This window comes from Giraffa tippelskirchi, chromosome 7, assembly GCF_054371585.1.
Source record: "Giraffa tippelskirchi isolate mGirTip1 chromosome 7, T2T-mGirTip1v1.2.pri, whole genome shotgun sequence".
Taxonomy (NCBI): domain Eukaryota; kingdom Metazoa; phylum Chordata; class Mammalia; order Artiodactyla; family Giraffidae; genus Giraffa; species Giraffa tippelskirchi.
This window is the reverse complement of record NC_137281.1, coordinates 135,858,372-135,884,511: the sequence shown is the minus strand read 5'-3', so window position 1 is coordinate 135,884,511 and position 26,140 is coordinate 135,858,372. Positions and strand designations below refer to the sequence as shown.

The 26,140-nt window shown below is 39.2% G+C and overlaps 1 protein-coding gene across 1 annotated transcript in view; it reads right to left on the bottom strand.

Moving 5' to 3' along the window:
* Positions 1-24,390, bottom strand: part of RHOJ (ras homolog family member J) — a 93,089-nt gene extending 68,699 nt beyond the window's left edge. Inside the window, exon 1 of the mRNA XM_081509831.1 lies at positions 23,756-24,390. Coding sequence (XP_081365957.1) covers positions 23,756-23,999 — 244 coding nt within the window. The 5' untranslated portion in view covers positions 24,000-24,390. The remainder of the gene's footprint in view (positions 1-23,755) is intronic.
* Positions 24,391-26,140: the final 1,750 nt, after the last annotated feature.

The window sequence follows — 26,140 nt, the reverse complement described above, 5'->3', positions numbered from 1 at the left end:
TCTTTGCTTCTGCTCTGGGAGGTGCAGTTTCCCCGAGCTGGGGAACGAAGATCCTGTCTGCCTCACAGTGAGGCCAAAAACAAACAGAAATTCCCAAAACAACAAAAAAAAAGCCCTACAAAGTGAAGACATTGTATTCTTGTAAACTTACATTTGTTCACTCAAAAGATATTTATTGAGTGCTAAGCATACTTCTAAATATCAGAGATATGGCCTATCACCTTAATCGTGAGACGATAAAGAAATGTAGTGTATGGGTACATGTATATGTGCATGCAATATATTAGGTGGTAATAAGTTCTACAGAAAAATAAAGCAGATAAGTGGTGAGTAGTTCATTACTATATAGTGTGACTGGGAAAGACCTTGCTGATAAAGTAACACTTGAATGGATCCCTGAGGATAATGAGCAAGCCAGTCACATGACTTTGGGGAGCATAAGTGCCAGTAGTGGGAACAGCAAAAGCAAAATCTTTAAAGGAGAACCTTGCTTTCAAGGAACAGCATAGAGAGTAGAATGAACGGAGGGGAGAGAGTAAATTATGAAAAAATACCCCCAATACTTTTCTCTTATCCAAGTGCATCATATTGTACTTTCTATGAAATGTTAGATAATAATGTTAGTAAGGGAACCTTTGCCTTAGTCCTGACTTTGCTGGAAATATTTCTAGTCTTTCCTCATCATTCATTATCCTGGCTTTTGGATTCAGATAGATGTATAAACAAAATACCCATGCGTTAAATTGTCTATTACTACATAAGCAACTATAAAAAAATTCAGTGACTTAAAACATTAATGATTTTATTATCTCATGTTTCTGTTGACTGGACTTGACTCAGCATTTTTATGCTTAATAATATGTCATTTGGGGCTACAGTTGTCTTGGGGCTTGACTAGGTTGAAGCTTCCAAGATGGATCACCCATATGTGTGCCATTTGGTGTTGAGTTGTCTGGGAGCTCAGTTGGGGCTGTGGACCAGAACGTCTTAGCTCTCATTTTGGTCTTTCTGTATAGCTTGAGCTTCATAGCATCGACAGAGAGGTTCTAAGAGGAAGAAAATCTGGGGCTCTGATGTACTAGAAAACCATCACTTTACTCTCTCGGTCAAGACAGTCATAGGACCGATTGAGATTCAAGGGGAATAACTCTATTCAAGAGGAATAATTCTACCTCTTGATGGTGGAGTGACATATTTATACAGGAAGGGAAGGATTGACCATGGCCATTTTTGGAAGCTATCATATCATCAATTCCCTATTTTATTGTTGTTATTATTTAAATCAAATTTTAATTATTAAATTTTATAATGTTTTTCAATCTCCATGAAGGTGATCGTATTGTTTTCCTCCTTAGACATATTAATATGATAAATTTTATTAATACATTTTCTAATCTTGAACTATTCTTAAATACTTGGAATAAACCTCTCTGTACATGGCTTTATCTGTATGACTCTTTGTGAGGTCCGTAGCTTCTGTGATCTGAATCAGATGTATGGAGTCTTCTAAAGCCTTCAGTTTATTCTTTTCTGCACTGTTTTATATTCATGGGATAAAGTTCTTTTCCTTTTCAGATGTATCCCTCATCTTCAAAAATTATATTTTTGTTGGAAGTTTTTGAGACCCATCATAACTGGGCTCTGTCTTCTTAGCTTCTAAATATTTCCTTCCTTTGTTTCTTCTGTGAATTCTGTTCTTTTTTGGCATCCTTTTCAAAATATTTTGAAATCTATGCTCTTGTTTTACTGAAAATACAGTTTGTATTTTTGTTTTCGATTTTTTCCTTTTGGATGGTTTTCAGAGAGAGGATAAAATTTAATTTATGTAATAACAATCGTATCAGAAGTCCCAATGAAATACTATTATTTTTACAGAAGTAAATATCAAGATCTTAAATTGATTTTCACAGACTCAATAGGCATTTTAGAGGTGAAATTGCTTGAGAAGTAAAAGATTTCAATATTTTGGGGGATAGGGATAAGATTATTACAAGTTAATTATTTATCATTTTTGGTAGCAAATACAACCCTCTCCTGGAAAGCTAGACGTAATTTATATTGTCCCAAGGGAAAACTTTTCTCCTCCATCAACCTCCAACTATAGTTTAAAAAATACCAGTGATAGCTGTATAAGTGAAAGATGCAATTGGGAAAAACTGCTTTTCCTTGGAGATTGATCCCAATCACTTTCAAAATTGTGATGGGGTTGAGGGGCTGAGGAACAAGCCTGGGAGTTAGTGAGAGGTCCTAGGGTGGGGGTATGGGATAAGGGTGAGCTAACTTCAGAAGTCAGAGAATGCTAGGAAAATCAGGAAAAATACAAACAAAATCTTCTAAACAGCAAACTTCTGGATCTATCCCAGTAGGGACTAACTGCGCTTATTAACTGTTCTGTGAATTTGGTATGGAGTAGGCCCTGAATTTTCACTAGGCAGTAAATTGTTTGAGGTATATTATCAACAGTAAACAGCACAATTACAATTATGTCTTTAGAATAGAGTGTTTTAATATCCAAATGTTTTTGTGGTGAGTCTTTTTAAGGTCATAAAAATGGATTTACATGCTTGGTTAGAAACAATTCTTCTGGTGCTGCAGCTGGGTGATCTGGACTCTGGAGACCACCCCCCGCTCCCCACACCTGCTGCTGAAATAACGCCAACAGTTCTGAGGCATTTCCACCCGCAAAAGGAAGGAGCAGGCCGGGTGCACAAGCTACAGGACACAGAGCAGAGACCTCTGGTTCTGAGCCCTATTTCTGGCATTCACACATCCATACTGCCTATGCATATGTGAAAGAACAAATAAGGATGAACCGCCTCTTAGAGACACAGTCTGGGGGAAAGAGGATGTGTTAGTTTTGTGTGCTGTTGTTGTGCTTTGTGTGTAATTACATTTTACGTCATTCTACACTTATGGAGCATTTAATAAATAAAGTGATTTATACTAATAAGAAACAATAACTTTTGATAGTGCTTTCCAGCACACAAAATGCTTTCATGTACATTATATAATTTATAATTTCTTAAGGATGTTTGGCTAATACAGATTAGTTGCCTGGGGATCTCTATAATATTAATGCTATCAAGAAGACAAATCACTTCCTAGATACCTGGTTTCAAGGTAAAATTACATGTTGGAGAGAGTTGTGGTGGTCATAATTTGCTTAACAAGTATTTTTAGAGACTCTCAGGGTAGAGTAAAATTGGACTATGAAATGAGACTATTAAAACGTTTAAAAGGCTTTATGGATAAGACTATCTTTTCTTAAAAACAAATAAAACATGTTGAAGTCATCTTGTAGGAATGAGACTGAATATTAATCTGGAAAAGCAGAGTTGTGTAAGAGCAATACCTGAGGAGTATGTCAATACAGATCCTTCCTTTTTTTTTTCTCCTACAGTAGAGTTGGGGTTTTTCTGTTTCTGTGTCTTTCTAACTCTTTTACACACACACACACACACACACACACACACACACACACAGAGTCAAGATCAATAATGAACTGGATTGCACTTATTTTAGTCTTTTAGAGATGTCCATGAAATTAAAGACTGGAATGTTCATATTGTAAACACTGCTTCCAGCACTAAGCTGATAAAATAGGTACAGAAGTTAGCTTCTGTGAATATTTCACAACTTCCCTACGAAACTCAGCAGACAGTAACCTTCTTGTGAGGAAAACACTGATCTGGGGGTGACAGTATGGGCTTTTGGGCAATAAGCAACTCACTGAATGTGCCCCACCCTCCCCTCCATTTTCTATGCACTTCTGTGGATCACCTAGGATGATGACAGAATAGGGCAAGTGTTAAAACTTATGCATAAATGCAGAACTTGGATGGAGATGATCTGTAACACTGAGGAAGAATATCTGTCAATGCTGGGAGTTCTATGCAGGCAAGATGCAGTGGGACCTCAGAGACAGCAGGACCATAGGATCTCTTTCTTACACTAATAGGTCCTGCTCTAGCAATAGTCTAGATGGCTGACCAAAATTTCCTATTTTTCACTATACCCAACAGCATTGACAAGACTTGGAGGAAGTGCCTCCAAGATGGGACATCTTCACAAATGGCTTTTAGCTGTGAAGAGCTTCCCTGGTGGCTCAGATGGTAAAGAATCCACCTGCAGTGGAGGAGACCTGGCTTTGATCCCTAGGTTGGGAAGATCCCCTGGAGAAGGGAAGGGTTACCCACTCCAGCATTCTTTCCTGGAGAATCCCATGGACAGAGGAGCCGGGCAGGCTACAGTCCATGGGGTTGCAAAGAGTCAGACACAACTGAGTGACTAACACATTTTCTCCTTGAGAATCAGAATTAACCTCTACTCATCTACCCACAAGCCTTATATTCTTTTCTTCAATCTTTTCACTTGTCATGCAACAATGATAGATGAGCTCAAAGCAGGAGGAGCTAGTCTATGCCCTTTCTTCTCCTCCTCTTACCTCCTTTGTGTTCTCCAGATACACAGAGGGGAAGTGAGCAAGAAATAACAAGACACCTTGTAAAGAAGTCGCATTCCTTTGTCTTTGTTCTCTTGACCTTCAGACCTAACACAACTTCAGGCTGCTCCCCTTATGAAGTGGGTTCATTTATAAAGAAATAATCTCAGATTCTTTGAAGGGGAAGATGCCAAAATTGCTTTGGAAGTTGTTCAGCAATGTCATATTCGAACCAGTCTAGTCTAAATCCCTCTTTTTGTAGTTTAAGATGATGTATTTAGGCATGCCCCCAGGCATATATAATGCAATTTTTATCCCTGAGACATCCATTTGTGTTCTTGACACTGGAAAAGATGGTACATCCTTTATCACCATTCTCTGGTGTTGGAAATATAATCAGCACTTTCAGTCTAGTGCTTACTATAAGCCCAGTTGTGATGGGGGATAGAGCCTTGCCTCACTAGGAGGAATAGCCTGGCAGAAGGGGATAAAAGTAGCTATTTTAAAAATTAAGCTTAATTGAAGTACAGTTGCTTTACAATGTTGTGTTAATTTCCTATGTAGCAAAATGATTCAGTTCCTTTTAGATTCCTTTTCCTTATAGATTATTGCAAGATATGGAGTACAGTTCCCTGTTCTATACAGTAGATTCTTATTTATTTTATATATAGTAGTGTGTATATGTTAATTCCAATTTCCTAATTTACCCCTGCTTCACTTCGTTCTTTTTTGGTAACTATAAATTTGTTTTCTGTATCTGTGAGTCTAATTCTGCTTTGTAAGTAAATTCATTTGTATCATTTTTTTTTTTAGATTCCACATATAAGTGATATTATATGATATTTTTCTTTCTGTTTCTGTCTTACTTAGTATGATGATCTCTAGTTTCATCCATGTTGCTTCACATGGCATTATTTCATTCTTTTTTATGGCTGAGTAACATTCCATTGTATATATATACCACATCTTCTTTATCCATTCATCTATCAGTGGACATTTAGGTTGCTTCCACGTCTTGGCTATCAGAAACAGTGAGAAGTAGCTGTTTTATAGGAGGCATTCACACAGTTGAAAGACAACAGATGAGGAAGAACAGGAAAGCTTTAGGGATCTTATTGCCTCAAGACAACAAGTGTAACAAAATAGTCATTTAGAGATAGGACATAATGCCAGATTCTTTAGTAAAAAAATTTAGTTCTGTTTGAATTTCTATAGTTTCAGTCATTGAGTATATGTATAAAGAAGGAAGGCATTTGGGAAGTCAAGTTAAAACCACAGTCTTTTATAATTCAGGAACATTTGGATTTTTGCTAAGATCTTCTTTCTTGTGCTATGTGCCTGCTCTGATCTAATGGACCAGGCCAGACTCCAGGCAGGTTCTGTTTTCAAACAGGACCTCTCTTGAGGTGTAAGATCAAGTTACCTAGTCAGGGGTGGAGGGAATAGCAATTTCCTGTGCTAGTCTTCATCCCTAGAACTAAGAATCTTCTTGTCTCGGTGGCTTGATGTTAAAATGAGAAAAAAAGGGGGAAATTTAGAAATTAATAGAAGAAGATTGCTCTATGTACCCAAGAAAGGATCCTGATGGATCCTGGTGGAAATAGTACCAAGAATTTGGGGCTAGAAGAACCTTGTCCTTGAAGAATCACAGAGAAAAATCTCAGTTAATTTTCTCTTTCCATAAATTTGAAAGACATTGCTCAGGGGTAGACTTGCATTATTCCTCCTGAATCACTGATTAATTCACCAAGGAAGAAATATGCAGCTCTTCCTTGTTCCTTTTGCATTATGGTATAATTTCCATAAATGAATTGCTACGATTCTCACATATACCATTTAAATATCGCTAAAGTATTGTTTCCTTAATAAGAGATGAAATTTAAATAATATTAGCAATAAGTTTTGGTTATCAAATTAAAGCTGCTTGTCAAAATTAATATGCCATTGCCTTTCTCTTAGAAGATATACATTCCCTTTCCTGCAGAATTCACCAAATAGAGGTACTTCGGGGGTGAGGGGAAACTCTTGGCACATGCCAAAGAAAGTTTAGAGTCCTTTAAAAAAAGTAGGAGAATATGGAAAGACTAAACAAGAACAGAACAATCTCTATGAGGCTCTTTCTTGAGTATGTCACATATTTTTTCAATAGCTGATTATTGATTTTAAGAATCATGAAAATAAAAATGTGCATTAAATCCTCTGAAGTCACCATTTTCAGTTAGTTTATTTAGAGGTGGTTGGTGCCCGTATACAAAGACATAGAACAGTGCTAACAATTTTCAATGGACAAATGGATCATTCTGTGGGTTGATTCCTCTCTTTTGCAAAATGCTTTACCTGGTGCTCTTTTTCTTTGGGCTTTGAGTGCTTTTCAGGGTCTATGGGAGTAGCCAGATGTTGGCTGTAAAAGTAGAGCTAAGTGTCTCTCAGTGGAATAGAAATTCTCTTCCTCATTTCATGGGAACAGGCCTCTAAAATGTTGGTGACATGGCAAAAGATAGGGAAGCTGAAGTAGTGATTTTAGATATCAAAACAATGTAGGTTTACTGGCTCCTTGTGACACTGAATGCAAATAAAATGTATTTTTCCAAATGTGTGCAAAAGTTAGTTTTTTGGATTAGTTGCTCAGTTGTGTCCAACTCTTTGCGACCCCATGGATTGTAGCCCGCCAGGCTCCTCTGTCCATGGAATTCTCCAAGAAAGAATACTGGAGTGGGTTGCCATTCTGTTGTCCAGGGAATCTTCCCAACTCAGGGATCAAACCTGGGTCTCCCACATTTCAGGCTGATTCTATACCATCTAAGCCACCAGGGAAGCCCCCAAATGTTGTGTGGATGTTTTGAAAGCTATGCATTTATTAATCTATATTCCTAACCCCCTTTCATTCTTTCCCCATCACCACAACCTCCCACACTCGCACATCAGTTGAAATTTTGGAAATCTCTTGAGGACCCACATATATAAATAAATACAAAGTGAAGTAATTTCTTTTACTGTGTAAATTACGAGACTTAAGGTTAATTGAAGATGTGGTAGTGTCCACAATAACCCATGGTCTCTTGAAGGTACCCTTCAGGCTTTGTTCAAAGCTCGGAGCTTAAAATTTCTTCCTGTGTCCAGAAAAATCTAGATTATTCTGGAACAGAATGTCTTTTGTGAAACTGGAGTTCAATCTGTGGTAATTGGTGAGGTCATTAAATAGGATGTTGGTCTGACGCACACTCTTCTAGAGAAGTTTTTAATGTACTCACTGGTAGGAAGTGAGTGCAGCCGAAAAAATGCTTCAGGATGATTTGTAATCTACTACAATCTAAATCCTAGTAAGACTAGCACATCTGTTACAATGATAGAGTGTTCAGTGCTATAAAGTACAGTGATCTATGGTAACCACTGGGACCAATATATCTCCTGTAATACCAAAGAATGTGTCAATCTAAGGACACATTAATTTCTCTAATAACAAGGGAAAAAAACTCAAAGATAGAGGTGATCAAAAACATTATTTTGTCTAGATTTCTACATCCTGTTAGGGCTGGCTGCACCTAACCCTGTTGATGAGATACCCTTTACTACTAAAAAAATGACAAAAGCTACTTACTAGGTGCTGGCTAAAGATTTGAAATGAAAGTTGTTTGTGCTTTCCTTGAAGTGAACTCATGAGAAGTGGCCCATTAAAAATGGGGAAAGAATAGTCAAATGTCTGTGAAAGGAGTTGGAAAGATCTGGGAATATTGTCTGAGGACAAAAGGGATGAAAATTTCCTTGGTTTTCAAATATGTTAAAAGCCATTATTCTGAGGATGAAAATGAAGGTTGCTCCACCTTTGATAACTTGAGAGGAAATGGCTTTCATCTACAGCCTAAAAGATTCAGTTTATCTAAGGGGAGGACTTGGTAGGGAGAGTTATTAGGAGGGTAAGTGAACAAAATGAAGGGAACAACCTCTACGGCAAAGTTTATGCCTGATGTTGACATTTAAGATTTAACATTCACTGTGTCTCTTGTGGGCTTCCCTAGTGGCTGAGTGGTAAAGATTCTGCCTGCCAATGCAGGAGATGTGGGTTTGATCCCTGGGTCAGGAAGATCCCCTGGAAAAGGAAAGGAAAACCTACTCCAGTATTCTTGCCTGGAAAATCCATGGACAGAGGAGCCTGGTGGATTACAGTCCAGGGGGTCGCAAAAGAGGGGGATATGGTTCAGTGACTAGGCAACAACATCAACTCTGTTTCTTGTGAAAAGTTTGGCTAAAAATATGTTTACTATTGAAAATTCTTAATGCTAGTATTTACTAGCTTGAACTATTGTAAATTTCATATGAAATTCATTTTAGTTGAAGAAAGAAGCACTTAAGGCTCAGAGTGCAAGTTTTTCCAATAAGAGCAGAGAGGAGACTTGAGAAAGAGCATAACTATTTTCTTCCAAATAACTTTTCTTATAACAAGTATAATGTGCCCCATTATTGATATGTATGTTCATGACTTTTCTTATCAGCTGAAAATTAGTATACTTTCTACTGAATGGTGACATTTTATAAACATCATTCACAATTTTTAGGAAGTTTATACCTGGTATGCATTAAGGAGATTATTGACTTACTGCTTTTCTCTTTATTAATCTAATTACTTGAAAAAAGTTTTACAGTACATATTTTAGGGAATTAAATTTTTCTTTTTGCCTCTAGGATATAGCATCCAAAAAAACAAGAGATAGAACAGAAATCCTTAATATAATTAGGAAAAACAATTTTTGCCTAGTGAAATCACTCAACTCACAAGTTTGAAATTTGGCTTAAAGCAAAAGCTTTTGGAGTTTTTCCCTTAGAAGAATAAAATTGTTTTACAAAGTTTTAAGCAAACCCAATACATTACCTTTTTTTTTTTTTTTTGGCCATGCCACGCAGCATGTGGGATCTTAGATATCGAACCCATGCCACCAGCATTGGAAGCAGAGTCTGAACCACTGGACCACAGGAGAAGTCTCCCCAAGACACTATTTCTGAATGAATGATCTTGATGTTTAGGATATATAGGATAAGGGAGGACCAAATTTTAACATAGAAAATTATCCTGACAGTTCACATGGAGGGCTGACTTCAGTATAATGCAGTGGTTAAAACTGTGGGGTTTTTGGATGTCATTCATTCATTCAATCAGTCATCCAGTAGGCATTTCTGGTGCCCATTGTATTGTAGGCTAATTCCAGGCACTGGGGACATAAGAATAAATGAGGCAGAAAGAATCTTGCCTTCATAAAGTATACATTCTACAGTGAGACAAGCAATGGATAAATCAATAAACAAGTAAGACAATTACTATAGAGAAAATAAATAGGTGTTGAAATGGTGGTCAATTAAATCAGGGTGCTTTGGTTTGGCCTCCTGAGGAGTTAATATTTGAGCTGACATATTTTAACCCCAATTCTGCCACTTCCTGGTCCTGTGAGATTGGACTGATTACTTCTCTGACTTCCAATTTTCTTCTCTATGAAATGAAGATATTACTATCAGAGAAAATATGAGGCTTAAAGAAGACAGCAAAGTAAAGGGCTTGGTGCATATTAAATAATAGCTAACTAACATTAATTACTATTTTGGGCTTCCCAGGTGGCACAGTGGTAAAAATCTGCTTGCTGATGCAAGAGACACAAGAGAGGTGGGTTCAATCCCTGGGTTGGGAAGATCCCCTGGATCAAGAAATGGCAACCCACTCCAGTATCCTTGTCTGGAAAACTCCATGAACAGAGAAACCTGGTGGGCTACAGTCCATGGGGTCTCAAACAGTCGGACAAAACTGAACAACTGAACACAGACAGACACAATTACTATTTTATTAATAAACCATAAATATTATTCCAAAAGGATTATGAAGCAATTTTTTTTTTTCGTTATGATACATTCTGCTCAGGCTACACAGAGAATTGTTTCTCTCTTGTTGGCAAGTTGAATCGCATTCTGAAGCCTGGCTGACTGATTTATATTAAAACAGTGAGAGAGAGAGACTTGAAAGAGGTCCCCACTGGCAGGAGTGCTGGTCATTGTCCAGATAAGAGTGCCTAAGTCCCAGTTACCAAATTTCTGTCTCTCCCTGACTTTACATCCTATCTTTTTCGGAAACCAGATTCTAGCCCAAGTAAAAGCTTTTTTAGACTCTGAGAAACTGAATTTTAGGCAACTTTCCATTTTTGTTTTTTTCTCCCTCGTTTTCTCCAAATAATAGGTCAAAGCATGAAGAAGAACAGAAAGATCTGCAGAGGGGAAACAGATGTTTATGTTCATTTCACAATCACAGGGCTGGATAGATATGGAAGAGCAAGAACTGCGTCCAGGACAGAGCTGTACCCAAACCTCCCCAAGGATCCCAGGCTCTTTCCTGTGTTTTAAAACTCCTTTGCTTCTTCCCATGACAGTAGGTGTTCTCTAAGCTTTCCTCAGTGCCCACTCCGAAGGTCTCACAGTCGTGCTGTTTTGCATACAGCAGGCTCAGTGAATTCATGCTTCGCAGCTTTGCCAATCACATCTGAGGCTTTGCTCTCAGCAGCTGGTGCTTGGTGCACCCAAGTTTCTCTAATGAGTCTTCTTTCTGCTCCGTTTTACAACTCCCACTCTTCTCTGTTGTGAGTCTCTGCAGCTTTTCCCTTTCCTCCCAGGCACCTCCCCCCTAGCCCCCTTTCTGATTTTCATCCTTGTGAATTCTTTCTTCCAAGGTCTCTCTATGTCCCAGCCATGGACACAGATCTTTTTATAAAGGACTCTTGTTTCCTCATTTAGGAATTTGCTAGCTGTTTCTGAAAGACTCTAAAGACCTCTTCTGTCTTATACAATTTCTCCTGTTAGAAACTAAGTCAAGAAATGATATATACATTACTTATTCTCAACTTGCTTTTTACTGATTGAAAGTGTGAAAGTGAAAGTGTTAGTCGCTCAGTCTTGTCTGACTCTTTGCAACCCCATGGACTGTAGCCCACTGGGCTCCTCTGTCCATGGAATTCTCCAGGCAGGAATACTGGAGTGGGTTGCTGTGCCCTTCTCCAGGAGATCTTCCTGACCCAGGGATCAAAACCTGGTCTCCTGCACTGCAGGCAAATTGCTTACTGTCTGAGCCACCAGGGAAGCCCTTTTAATCATTGATGGTTGGTTATAGAATTTTTCTCTTAACTTGATTTTTAGGCATCTTCATAGCATAAAGAAGGATTTTCTGAATGTTCTAAATTATATTAGGTTGAACTATATGAACTTATGATACCCAAATGATTTTGAACTACAAAATGATCATTTCATCTGTTCACCTAATAAGAAATTCTTAGAATGCTTGTTGAAATTTATATTTACAGCTCTTTCTCTGGTATAGAAGTTCTGGCATGGACCAAAGAAATCTGCATTTTTTTTCCTTCTTAAATTGAAGTATAGTTTTCCTTTTTTAAAACTGAAATATAATTGAAAATAATCTGTATATATGTATCACAAGATCTTGAATATTATTCCCTGTGTTATACAGGTAATTCTTGTTGCTCTTCTATTTTATGTATAGTAGTATATATCCATTAATCCTATACTTCTAATTTATCCCTCCCCCTACTGCCTTTCCCCTTTGGTAACCATAAGTTTGTTTTTTATGTCTGTGAGTATGCTTCTGTTTTGTATATAGATTCATTTGTATTATTTTTTAGATTCCCTGTATAAGTGATGTCGTATAATATTTGTCTTTCTCTGTCTGACTTACTTCACTTAGTATATTATTCTCCAGATCCACCCATGTTTGCTGCAAATGGCAATATTTCATTCTTTTTTAATGACTGAGTAATATTCCACTGTGTGTGTGTGTTTGTGTGTGTATACATACATACATACTATAATTACATAGTACATCTTTTTAAACCAATCATCTGTTGATGGGCATTTGTGTTGTTTCCATGTTTTGGCTATTGTAAATAGTGCTGCTATAAACATTGAGGAGCATGTATCTTTTTGAATTGGACTTCATCTTTTCTGGATATATGCCAATGAGTTGGATTGCTGGATCACATGGTAGCTTTTTTTGTCCTTTTATTAAAAAAAAAAAACCAAACAACAAAAAGCTACCATATGATCCAGCTACCATATGATCCAACTACCATATGAAGACCACTGATCTTCCCAGTGGTTATGTATGGTTGTGAGAGCTGGACCATAAAGAAGGTGGAGTGCCAAAGAATTGATGCCTTTGAACTGTGGTGCTGGAGAAGACCCCTGAGAGTCCCTTGGACAGCAAGGGGATCAAACCAGTCAATCTTAAGGGAAGTTAACCCCGAATACTCATTGGAAGGACCGATGCTGAAGCTGAAACTCCAGTATTTTGGTTATCTGATGCAAACAGCTGACCCATTGGAAAAGTCCCTGGTGCTGGGAAAGATTGAGGGCAGAAGAAGAAGAAGGTGTCAGAGGATGAGATCGCTGGATGGCCATGCAATGGACATGAACTTGGGCAAACTTCGGGAGATGGTGAGGGATAGAGAGGCCTGGTGTGCTGCAGTCCATGGGGTTGCAAAGAGATGGACAAACTGGACAACTGAACAACAACAACGTGGTAGCTCTATATTTAGTTTTTTAAGGAACCTCCATATTGTTTTCCATATTGGCTGCACCAATTTGCAGAATCTGCATTTTTGACAAGCAGGTGACTGGGAAAATTTGGGAAATACAGGTATTTCATTGGCAGTTGAATGAACATCTAAATATGATCCTTAGGGAAATTTATATTGTTTATGAGTTTATTGTATTTGATGTAAGAAATTTCAGCTTAGCTAGCGTGATGATGATTACTAAGTGCTCATTGAAGTCTGTTCACCCTTTCTTTGGGCATATAGCTAACTTCTCTAAGTGTGGCCTAGGGTTTAACTTCTCTCCAAAGAAATATAAAGAGATGTCATGACTGCTACTTGCAGACCTGGCCCAGATCACCACTCCTTGCCCTCCATATCCTCTCATATTCTGTCTAGATATAGAGCAACACAAAGTCCTACCCAACAGCAGAATCACATGAAGTCATATGAAGTCACATAAAGTCTTTTGCTTCATATGCCTTGTGCGTAGCTATTGTTAATTTGAGAGCAACAGGCATTGGCTAGATGAGGCAGACAAAGTATTTTTAAGAAGTATGTCTAGGAAAGATTCACTTTGGTCTTGGATGTGGTTCTTGGGTACTGAGAACTAACCAGAAACCTAATAAGTTCTTGAGAGAACTGCATTTCCAAAGAGACTCCAAACTTGGACTAAATGCTCTTATGACTATAAAAATAATACTTGAGCCATGAAATTGCACAAGCAAGAGGCAGGCTGTGAAAGTTGTGTGACTCTTAAGAAAGACAGTGTCCCTGAGGCCCAATTCAGATGTGTGTCATGAAGGATAATGGAAGAGGAAGAAGAACTCCCCAGAGACCCAAGCTAGGGGAGGTTTAGAATAATGGACAAAGAAATTCCTCCTGGAGAACAACATAAGGGTCAGTTCAAGAAATGTCTTCCATTGCTAGGTCAGGGAGTCTTCCCAACATTTGCTGTCTGGATTTTGTTATTGCTATGTCTCTCCTTTTCTTTTCTGAAAGGGGGTTTGGGTATTTCAGTTATCCCATCTCTTCTATCATTGGCTAAGAGGTGGCTGTATATATGGGGGATATAATGAGTCTTCTACTGACCACAAGAACCGTGTCTCCATCAAATGGAAAGGACCAGGCATCACTTGCAGATGCTAGATTTCAACCTGCTTCACTGAAATATTGGACTCCGTGATCCCTCTTGAGAAAAATTTTGTTTTACATGTAGGAAAAAATGTGCAGGAATATTTGGTGGCTAGAGAGTTTGACGTAAACAGAGATGGCTAGATTCCATTAAAATTCATCTTCCCCCTTCTGGGCACATAGGTGGGTTTGTTTTTATTTCCCAGCTTCCCTTAGACATAGGTGTGGCCTCATGACTAAGTTATCTGCTCTGGAGCTTGACTGGAAATGATGTCTGTCACTTCCAGACCTGGCACATAAAACTTTCCATGCAAGCCTCTCCACCATGCTCTTTCTCAGTAGTCTGGTTGGATGGGAGATCTTAAGGGATGGTGGGATCACAAGATACAAAGAACCTGGGTCCCTAAATGACTAAATGAAGGAAAGTAGCCCAACTGACATGAATACCTATTCAGGACCATAAATTAGCAAGGTGTTAATCCCTTATATGCTTGGGTCTATTTGTTAGAACAGGTTAGCATATCCTAACTAACAGTGACTTTTTGATTAATGTGATTAGCTCTAAACCTACACACTGCTTACATTGTTTATTTACTGTTTCATGGCCACCGCTTACTTCATTACAAGTTATTTAACCTTATCAAATTGGTTAGTAACTTTGAGACTTGGTTTCCTCATCAGTCAAATTTAGGAAAATTAATACCTCATAGGATCATTATGAGGATACAATGAATTGATGTATGAAAACATCTCAAAATATGCTCATAGCAAGGACTTTATAAGTATGTAGCTACTGTTATTGTTGTTAGTACATATTCTAGTAGCGTTTGGGTTTTGTAATTAAATAGTACCACACTGCTTGTAGGATTACACGTGGCCATAATGAAATTCAAACTGAGACTGCGAGTGAGGAACATCATAAATAAAAGCTGTATTGTGAACCAATACAAAACGCTGAATGAATACACATGAATAGGTCCTTTTGTTTGGTGAGAATTAGGCACATCCAAAAAGTTGGTGGACTTCAGAGTATTCAGGAATGATGCCAGGCCACTCAGTGATTCACAGTGGGTCCCTATTGAGTTCACGGTGGAATTTATCTTGAGTTATACCCGGAAAATTAACCATTTGGATTCTGCTAACTAACCAAGGGATGGCATTGATTTTTGTTTGTGGGAAAGTAAAATTTCAGCCTTATTAGAACCTGTGTCTATACACAGAGGGTAGCACCTCTGTAGATCCTTGTGATCTTGTGCTCAGAATTGGTGAGCGAGATGATTTCTGTTGAGTTTTCACACCTGTCCTTTCTTCAGAGGCCTCATGTGAGTTGCCCACCCTTCAGTTGCCTTTGTGGAATAGGCCAACTACATTCCAAAACAAAGCTATCCAATGTGCTGGGCCATCCCTGAGCCAAGTTTGCTCTTTGCCCCACAACAAGAGGGAGTAATGGCAGACTCTGAAAATGCCATCCTGGAAATGAAGTACTGATTACCTGAAGCCCAACCTTGTTGGGCAATCAGTAGAAAACTTTATGAAGGCTTTCCTAGCTTGGGCAGTGAAAGGAGCCAGGCTGTGTGGAACTAAAAGTCTTGGTCACAGGGAGTCTGTCCACTGAAGCCTGAATTGGTCACAGGCCTTGGTTTGTTGCCAGCTAAATCTGGAATGCAGGAGGGTTATGAACTGCAGATGTAGTTTCTAATCCCAGGAGCATGACTTTTCTTGGGTTGCTATGGTCACAGATACTTAATTCTCTTTTTCCCTCTTGTATTCTTTGTTAGCCCTAAGAGATGAAGCTCACAGTTTACTCCTTTGCAGGATGCTTTGGCTTTCTGAGTGTAATTTCCACCCCTGAGCCTCTGAATGTGCTTGTGCTCATAGGCATCACAGTGTAGACTGTGGAAGGAACTATCTATACAATTCCTGTTACTGTACCTTTGATGTGGCCTCCAAGAGACCAGAAAAACATCAGACACTCATCTCACTATCACACTGCCTCACAAAGAGATATTGGAGAGTGGAATACCTGTAAGATACTGGGCTTTTGAGCATCATGTTGGGTTTTTGAACAGAGAGATTTGACTGGCCCATTCTTGTGTCCTCTTTCACATACTTCTGTTACATTTTTGCCTAAGGTTAAAAGCCTGGTGATTTACTTCTTAGTCCCATGAGAGGTGTTTTAGGTTTTCTTTTGGCTTACAAAAAATGAATCTCATCCATTCTCCAGAGACTCTCAGGTATCTTTAGAAAGAACAAAAGAGAAACTCCTGAGTAAATATTCCTGAAGGGGCAGAACTGTCATAACACTGTATAGGCCTGGGGCTTTGTTTTATTTACTCTTTATTATTTTATTTTTTTCCTTCTGGGTTGGATGTAGTTTCCTCCCAATGCTCTGGCCATTAGGGTTATGATGGAGTCTACCTTGGACCAATCATCATTTCATTAGGTGGAAAAAGTTTAGAATTGACTTTCAGCTCTCTGTGAAAACATCCTTTTACATCTCCCTCAGCTGATAGAGCAACTAACTGTCCTTCCCTTTTCCACAAATTGTGTTAATTTCCTGCATAGGCAGCCTGGGTTTGCAAATAGTGACAACATAAATTTTTTAAACACAAGTGGTTTTCCTAGAGAGATGGGTGATAGGTGAAAGAGCCATAGACATGCCTGATTCTCATACAGAGGATAAATGAAATGGTGAATGAGGTACGTCAGGCAGGGGCTTTAACTTGAATGGAATTCTTTTATGCAGCCACACACATCAACAGACAAACCACAAGCATGATCCAACTCAACATACAATCTAACTAAACTAGAAACGGAAGTGTTATCCTTATGACATATGTGGTGTGAAACATTAATTGATACTACTTTATCAGTGAGATGCCTGCCACAAAACTCAAAGCTGAAGAGAAGATGAAGCCAGGATAGGGAAAGAAATATGGTTATTCTGTGGTAAGCTGTGAAATCTCTAAAGGTTGTTAGGATACCTCGAGTCTTCCTTGGGAGTAGGAAACAGTGCCCAGAGATGTTTCTTAGGCACATCTGTGGACTTTTTAATCTTCCTTTAACTGCCCCCAATTTTTGGACCTAGCTCTTAGTTGAACTTGGAGTTACTCTGGAACATACTCTTTTATAAAGAACTATAAATGAGTGGGCCACTCAAAATTTACGTAAGCTTTTAAATTTAATGTAAATGGAGGAATTTGAGTACATCCTGTCTGTTTGCAAATGAAATTTATACATTGAATACATTGGGCTTCCCTGGTGGCTCAATTGGTAAAGAATCTGCCTGCAATGTGGTAGACCCAGTTTTGATCCTTAGGTTGGGGAGACCCCCTGGAGAAGGAAGTGAAAACCCACTCCAGTATTCTTTCCTGGAGAATTCCATGGATAGAGAAGCCTGGCAGGCTACAGTCTATGCAGTTGCAAAGAGTCGGACATGATTGAGCAAATAGACATGACATTGGCCCATTAGATCAAGAAAATTCAATGCTGTATTATAATTCCAGTAGAGATAAAATGATTATTTAAAATGTGAACAAAATAGTTCAAAAATATAATACATTTAATAAATAATTTATATGTTCCCTCCTGAAGAGACATCTATTGGACTAACAATTTGTTCATTTATTCATCAAAGTTTTAATGGACCAGTAATATAATTATCTAAGCACAGGAAGAATGAGGTGATTAAGACACCCTAATTCATTAATTCAGTAACTGTCTATTGAGAGTATACTGGATTTTGAGTTCTATTTGAGAAGATGGAGATAGAGCAGTGAACAAGACAAAATCCTTGCCCTCATGGAGTTTACATTTCAATGTAGGATAAAAGTAGTAAGCAAACAAATATAAGTATCATGTCAAGTAGTGTTAAATCTTATGAAGAAAGATGAAGCAGGATAAAAAGTTAAAGAGTGACTCTGTAGGCATGTGTGTTTGTGTGTGTGAACATATTGAACAATGTGATCAATTGAGACTGAGGGGGACCTGGATGGAATAAGGTCAGGTTGAGGGAAGACCAAGAACATAATCTTCAAGGAAAGAAGTTTGGTGTGGCTGAAGAACATCAAGATGGCTGGTGTGGCTCGAGCAAAAATACTACAGAGCAGAGTGTTAGGGTTGGAGGTTGGAGAGATAACAGGGCCCAAGTCATGGAGTGCCTTGGAGACTGTGATAAATGATGGAGTCTTAGGGTGAAGGGAAGTGATTGGTGGATTTGGGTCTGTGGGTAGTCCCCCTGTGAAAAACTGACTGGAGGGGGCCAGACAGGAAGCAGGGAACTGGGAAGTGACTATAGCAGTTTGGATGAGAAATGATGGTGGCGTGGACAAGGATGAAAGCAGAGGAGTGGTGAGAAGTGACCAGGCTTGAAGATGTAGTTTGAATGTTGACCTGATTCATAGTAGGAAGGGGTAATAACTAGTGGTTTGGAGGGAGAGATTTGGAGGGTACTGTTAAAGGGAGAAAGGAGTTAAGGATAATACCAAAGTTTTTGTTCTGAGCAACTGGTTGGAAAACTTTAGTCATATACTTCTATTGGGAACACTAGGGGAGGAGTAGATTGGGAGAATTAAAAAAAATCTGCTTTGGACAGGTTAAGTTAGAGATGTCTATTAGATATCCAAATGAACAGTTGGATATATGAATCTGAGTCAGGGTATTTTTTTTGTATGTGTGGTAGAGATATACATTTTGGAGTTATCAATGTATAAACTGTATTTAAGTCCATGAGACTAGATACAATCAACCTGGGCACAGATGGAGACGTGGATGGAGAGACTGAATATTATAGTATGCTGACGTATAGTGGTAGGGAAGAGATGGAGAAGGCAGCAGAGGAGATAGAGAGAATTGCCATCGAGGGGAATAAAAACGAGGAGAATGTTATATCCCAGGAATCAAGGAAGTGTTTCAAGAAGGAGAGTATAAGCCATAAGAAAAGCCTCCAAGAGACCAAGTAAGATGAAGGCTGAGAGGTTGTTGTTTTTTTTTTTTCCTTTTTGGCCACACTACCACTTTTGGGATCTTAGTTCCCCGACCAGGGTTTGAACCTGGGTCCTTGGCAGTGAGAGCTTGAAGTCATAACTCCTGGACCATCAAGGAAGTCCCAATAACACAGAATAGAACACTGGTTTTGACAAGACATGACCCTTTCTTTCAGCAGCTTATAGTATAGTGGCAGTGGGGAAGTAAGGAAACAGGCAGATTGCTCTCAATTGTGGAAGCTGTGTTCTAGCAGTGTTGACCCATTGCTGGACATGGGTTGAAAAAGGAGCAAGGAATTTTCCCTGGGGAGTCAAGGAAAGCTACATCAAGCAGATGTACATTTTTTTTTTTTTTTGCAGATGTACTTTTGGATTCTGGTAGGTAGGAGGGAGGGAAAACAACCAAGATTCATAAAACTTAAAAACATTTCTTTTCTAGTTGGTTGTTGATTTTTTTATAATCACTTGTGCAAAACTAATATTTCCTCTCAAGTGAATATCCAACTACAATTACTCCATGTAGACATATTTATCAATTATCAGTAAACATGATAACTATATTATAAGGACAATACACACATTCAATCATACCCTGTTCCATTCGGAGGACACTCTTGTAATGATATTCTTTCTGGTTGTAGCCTATATCTTTTAATTATATTTAAATTCCCTTTCATAGCTGTGTTCAAGTGTAGAGACCCTATTCTTTTTGTTATTGAAGTATAGTTGATTTACAACATTGTGTTAATTTCTGCTATACAGCAAAGTGATTTAGTTATATGTATATACATATATATATAATTTTTTATATTCTTTTCCATTATGGTTTTTCATAGGATATTGAATGTAATTCCCTGTGTCATGCAGTAAGGCCTTGTTTATTCATTGTGTATATAAGATTTTGTTGTTCAGTTGCTAAGTTGTGTCCGACTCTTTGTGACCCCTGGACTGCTGCATGCCAGGCTTCCCCATCCTTCACTATCTCCCGGAGTTTGCTCAAATTCATGTCCATTGAATTGGTGATGCTATCTAACCGTCTCATCCCTATGTTTAATCATAGTAGCTGCTATGTACGTAACACTTACCATATGTAAGACACTGTTCTAACAGCTACATGTATTAATTTATTTTGTTCTCATGACCTTAATTTCTCTACTGTCCCTTTAAAAGATTCATGACAACTGAGGTACAGAGAAGTTGAACAACTTACTTAAGGCCACACAGTAATGGCAGAGTCAATATTAGAACTGGGCTGTCTGGCTTCAGAGCTCACTATCTTGAGCAGTATGCTGATGTGACCATACTATTATATCTTTACCTTTCTAAGATAGGTAGTTATTAGCGAGAAATCTTTGCAGCTCATGAAATTCTCCAGGCCAGAATACTGAAGTGGGTAGCCTTTCCCTCCTCCAGGGGATCTTCCCAACCCAGGGATCAAACCTAGTCTCCCATATTGCAGATGGATTTTTTACCAGTGGAACCAGAAGGAAAGCCTGTTCACTTCTTTAAGGGATAGGCTCTCTTTGACTTGAATTTTTCTGAATTCCTTGACTTCAGTTTTCCAAAGACTCAGTAAACTAGTTGCAGGTTGTCACTGCAGAATGAGCCCGTAGCACCCAGGGACTAGATATTGAATACTTCTCCACATGGAGAAGAGATCATGAGATCTTTTACAGTTGACTGTGGATTCTCAAGTGACTGTGTCAGGGTTTACATTCAATCAGTTCATACATGAACAGGACGGTGGTAAAGAGAGTTAGGGTCTTTGTGGTGAAGAAGATCCCTCTACTGATGAAAATGTTCACTTCATTGGGCTTCTAGATGTATATGGCTCACATCTTTATTTCCCTTAAAGATGTGAGATACTGTACTTAAAAAAGGTACGAAGTGTAAAAGCAACAATGTTTGGGAGTGCCTACTATGAGCAAAGTATTGCTTTGGCAATCGTGGCTGTGATATCTTGAGAGCTAAAACAAGGAATAGCCAAAGTCTAGATGCTTTCATGCTCAAATAACAGCAAGTATGTATACAACTGAAACAAAATAATTTGTCCCTGGTGAAATCTAGTGGTGGTCCAGCCTTTGTTTGCTCCCTGATGTTTTTTATAGGCTGCTTTTACCTCTAAAGACAGTTTTATCCTTTTTCTTTCTGACACTGTGCTGTAATTGGTTCATCCAAAAGTTGGAGGTGGGATATGTAATTTAAAAAATTATTTATTTACTTATTTTAATTTTGGCTGCATTGCTTCTTAGTTGCAGCATGTGGGATCTTTCAGTGCAACTTGCGGGCCCTCTAGTTGTGGCACATGGGCTTAGTTGGCCACAGCATGCGGGACCTTAGCTCCCCAACCAATGAGTCCCCCTCATTACAAGGCAGATTCTTAACCACTGGACCACTAGGGAAGTCCCATGAACATGCAATTTTTAAAAGCACTCAAAACCTTGTGGGTTCTATTTTTTTTTTGTTAGCAGTTTTTGAAATTAGGTAGTCCTTTGGACTGCAAGGAGATCAAACCCGTCAATCCTAAAGAAAAAGAACCCTGAATAGTCATTGGAAGGACTGATGCTGAAGGTGAAGCTCTGATACTCTGGCCACCTGATGCCAAGAACCAACTCATTGGAAAAGACCGTGGTGCTGGGAAAGATTGAGGACAAGAGGAGAAGGGGACGACAGAGGATGAGGTGGTTGGAGGGCATCATTTACTCAATGGACATGAATCGGAGCAAACTCCGGGAAATGGTGAAGGACAGGGAAGCCTGGTGTGCTGCAGTCCAAGAGATCACAAAGAGTTGGACAAGACTTAGTGACTGAACAACAACAACAATCTGCCAGTTCCCTAGCCTGGAAGAAAGAGAATGTAGAATAAATAACTTTTGCTAAGATGTTTATAGGTCGAGACCCTAATAACTTTCTTAAGTTGCAGACCTAATCTTACAATTAGATTTTTTATTTTCCCCTCAGGGTGAAAGTCTATCTGCACTTCTCTTCATTCTGTTCTCATTAAAAGGTTCTTCTCTGGGCATGTATGTGTGTGTGTGCTTAGTTGCTCAGTCATGTCTGACTCTTTGTGGCCTATGGACTGTAGCCCACCAGGCTTGTCTGTCCATGGGATTTCCCAGGCAAGAATACTGGAGTGGGTTGCCATTTCCTTCTCCAGGAGATTTTTCCAATCCAGGGATCAAACCCAGGTCTCCCACATACAAGCAGATTCTTCACCGTCTGAGCCACCAGGGAAACCCTTCTCTGAGCACGGCCACTATAATTTCAGAAAAGCTTAAGGGAACTAGCATTCAAATTTGCTCTTAATTTCTGCAAATATATAAAAACCTGCTAGACAGTCGATACTATTTTCACTGTGGTTTTCTCCCTGTCTGCTATGTAATAGTGTCATAAATCAGGTACATCTAGCAGGAGGAGGAGAGGGAGGTGACTGTTGAGCTCTGGAAAAGAAGCTACTTCCTACAGAAAGGATTTCAAATCGTCCCACAGCAAAGCCAGCACTCAAACAGGTTTCCTGTGGGCTATTTCCCCTCTGCTGCTCTGGACCCAAAGCCAAAGTGAAGAAGAGAAATTTCCCTATCACAAATCTCAAATCTCTGGTAACTCAAGCTGATCTTATAGTGATCAAGCAGTTCATCATATTCCAAAAAGTTATAAAATCTAGGCTATTGTAAATTGAAGCATTTTATGAATTTGCTTTTAAGAAGTTTAATAAGATTTACTTTAGAGAAGAGAAAAATAAGAGTCAAAGTGGAAAAGATTAGATAAGTGATCATATGACAAACTTTGGAACACTCAACATAACTGAAAGAATTAAGTTGTAACTACAGTATCTTAACTGTCAGACCTCAAAATATCTTATGCCATATTTTGTGCTTTTGGGACATATGTTGAAATAATTAAGAAATTTTATATTAATCTTTATTTTTACTTTTAAAACATATTGATTAAAAATTTCTCTTTTAATTCAAAATACAGATTGCCTAACGGATATTTAAAATCTTTGAATACTTTTTCTTCAATCTACTTCCACAGGAAAATGAAAGTACATCAGGATAGCACCAATTGTTATGGAAAAATGAATGTTCTAATGCTACTAATCTCAGCATTTCATTTATAAATGGCATGGGGTGAATATACGAGAAGTGTCAAGAACACTTCTTTCACCAGTTGTGTAACTAGTGTTTTTTTTTTTTTTTTGTAAAAGAGAATTGTGACGCACCACATTGTGAATCAGCTATACCCCAATACAAAACGAAAAGTTAAAAAGAACTATGTTGCAATTATACTACATTTTATAATGTTCACATTAAAGAAAGTTGATGAATCTTCAGGCAAATATTAAGTAACATCTCTAGCCCCAAAGTCTAGAGGGCAATTCAGGGTATTTCCCCCGCATTATTCATTTGGTTTAAGCAGAGAAAAGGGTTACAGTTAAAGTGATATACAAGTTGTTCTAACAACAGCAAAGACTTTGGTTGCTGTGACGCCCAGCTACCTGGCTCCTGCCAGGCCTGCACCCAGTACTGACAATGGAGATAAGCCAGGCCCCTCTGAAGCAGGGATATCACCTCCCACGCCATGTGTCCCATACACAGGGGTGGCTTTCCCACTTTTCTTACCTGCGTAGTGATCGAACACAGTGGGCACGTATTCCTCGGGGAAGGCGTCGTTGGCGTAGCTCATCAGCAGGCAGGTCTTGCCCACGGCGCCGTCCCCCACCACCACACACTTGAGCATCTTTTTCTCCTCATGGCCACCGCAGCCACAGCTGCTGTCATTTCCCTCCTGGCAGTTCATGCTCGCGGCTCCAGCTGCTGTGACTGTGCTGTGGTTGTTGCTTCTCCCACTTCTTCCAAAGCCCATGAAGCCCGCGGCAGGCTTGAGATCACTCTGCCTTACTCGGGGTAACTGGGATCCTGCAGACTCGTCCGAGGTGGCTGGCACATGCCCTCTCACTTACCATACTGATCGGGACAGGTAACACACTGGGGAGAGTGATTAAAAGCATCTGTCCCTTTCCCCCATCAGTTCAAGTTAAGAAATCCTCATCTTCCCTGAATTCTAGGGGCTTCCTGGGAGTCTAGAGATTTCAACAGCTCGAGGGTTTCACTCTGGTCCCCTGTTCTCCAAGCCTGACTGAAGACACTGTGGAATTTTGCTAAATCTTCCCCATTTTCCACTGCACATCTAACATGGAGGAAAGCTGGGCTTTTTTAATGGAGTTTTTCCTTGCTTCCTCCAGCTTGCGAGTGTCAGGAAATCATGGGTTTCCTGCTGCATTCCATATTAGGATCAGTGGGCTGGAGAAGGCTGCAACAATGGGAGCTCTGTGTGTGTGTGTTTGTACTTCTGGGGAACGCTGCCAGGACATGGAGTGGGAAAACACTAGGGGTCCCACTGCAGACTCAAGCTGTCAGACTTCCTGTTTCATCCAGGGCTGGGGAGCCTGTTTGCCTGTGGCTGGCTGGGAAGAGGCTGACGAAAGGATGAAAACCCGGGAGTACTGTCCGCCACAGAAACACAGGGAACCACACCAGTCGTTGTAGGATAATATATGACATCATTCCTCACTGAGTCACCCGTTAAAAGCTCTGCAAATTAAAACTGGACAGTTCTTCACATACTTAAATGAGAAACCGTAAGAAATTTGTCTGGGCAATAAAGAAGAAAACCTTCCAGAGTTTCATTGTTTCAAAGGGAAATGTTCTTGTAGATTGTAGGTTTAAGATGCGTGATCAGGTTTATAAGCTGCCACATTTGAGCTCAACACTCGTACGTGTATTCCAGACACAAACATTTTTATGGTTGTGGCACATAAGAAATCAATCAGATGTGGGATGTTTACATCTTCTTATTAGCGAATAAACACACATGTCTTGGCTCACCCTTACTTTTGGAAGTGAGAGTGTGTGGGAGAGCTTTATTGGTTTGTTTCAGGTCTCCAAATGCTGCTTTTTCTTGAACAGTTCCATTTTTGATTTAGTCTTCTCCCCTTGGTCAGCCTGGTCCTCTTCAATTACAAAGGAGCCATTGGCGCCTAATTTATTTGTCTGTTGGGTCACTCAAAACGAAGCCCCTCTGAAGCACTGAGTCTGATTAATGTACTCAATCTTAGAAAAGAAGTGGAACTCTGCAAGTGTTTCTGACAAATGGGTCAAGTACGTTTTTGATGCGGGAACTGTGTGTTTCTTTGAGATTTTTGAGAATTGATTTTAAGAATTCAGATTATCCAGTTGATTTGAGGAGGGTTTTTTTTTTTTTTTTTGCAGGGGTAGGGTGAGAAGTCTGTTTTTATAAGTGGCTATTAAGAATTCTCCTGCCAATGCAGGAGATGCAAGAGATGTGATTTGATTCTTGGGTCAGGAATATCCCCTGGAGTAGGAAATGGCAGACCACTCCAGTATTCTTGCCTGGAAAATTCCTTGGACAGGGGAGCCTGGTGTACTACAGCCCATGGGGTTGCAAAGAGTCGAATACAACTGAGCACATGTGCACTCACTCATGCATCAATAATATATATATTCACATACATATGCTACTGTATTATCAATATATTCTCATATTACTTCTGTGTTGGATTGTAGTAACATTTCCCATAGTGTTTAGTGTCCCAATATTTCTTTTCTATAGAAAGATGATGTTTTGGTTAGGTTGTTGTGTTTCTACCAAATTATGTTGCTATAGCAACTCCCAGTGCTCAATAATTTAAAATAACATGTATTTCAATGAGGTATCACTTCACACCTGTTAGAATGGCTATCATAAAAAGTTTACAAGCAACAAATGTTGGTAAGGAAGTGGAGAAAAGGGAACCTTTGTACAGTGTTGGGGGAAATGTAAATTGATGCTGCCACTATGAAAAACAGTATAGAGTTTCCTCAAAAATGTAAAAGTAGAGTTACCATGGCGGTGGCAGTTTAGTCGCTAAGTCGTGTCCAACTCTTGCGACCCCATAGACTGTAGCCCCCCCCGGCTCCTGTGTCTATAGGATTCTCCAGGCAAGA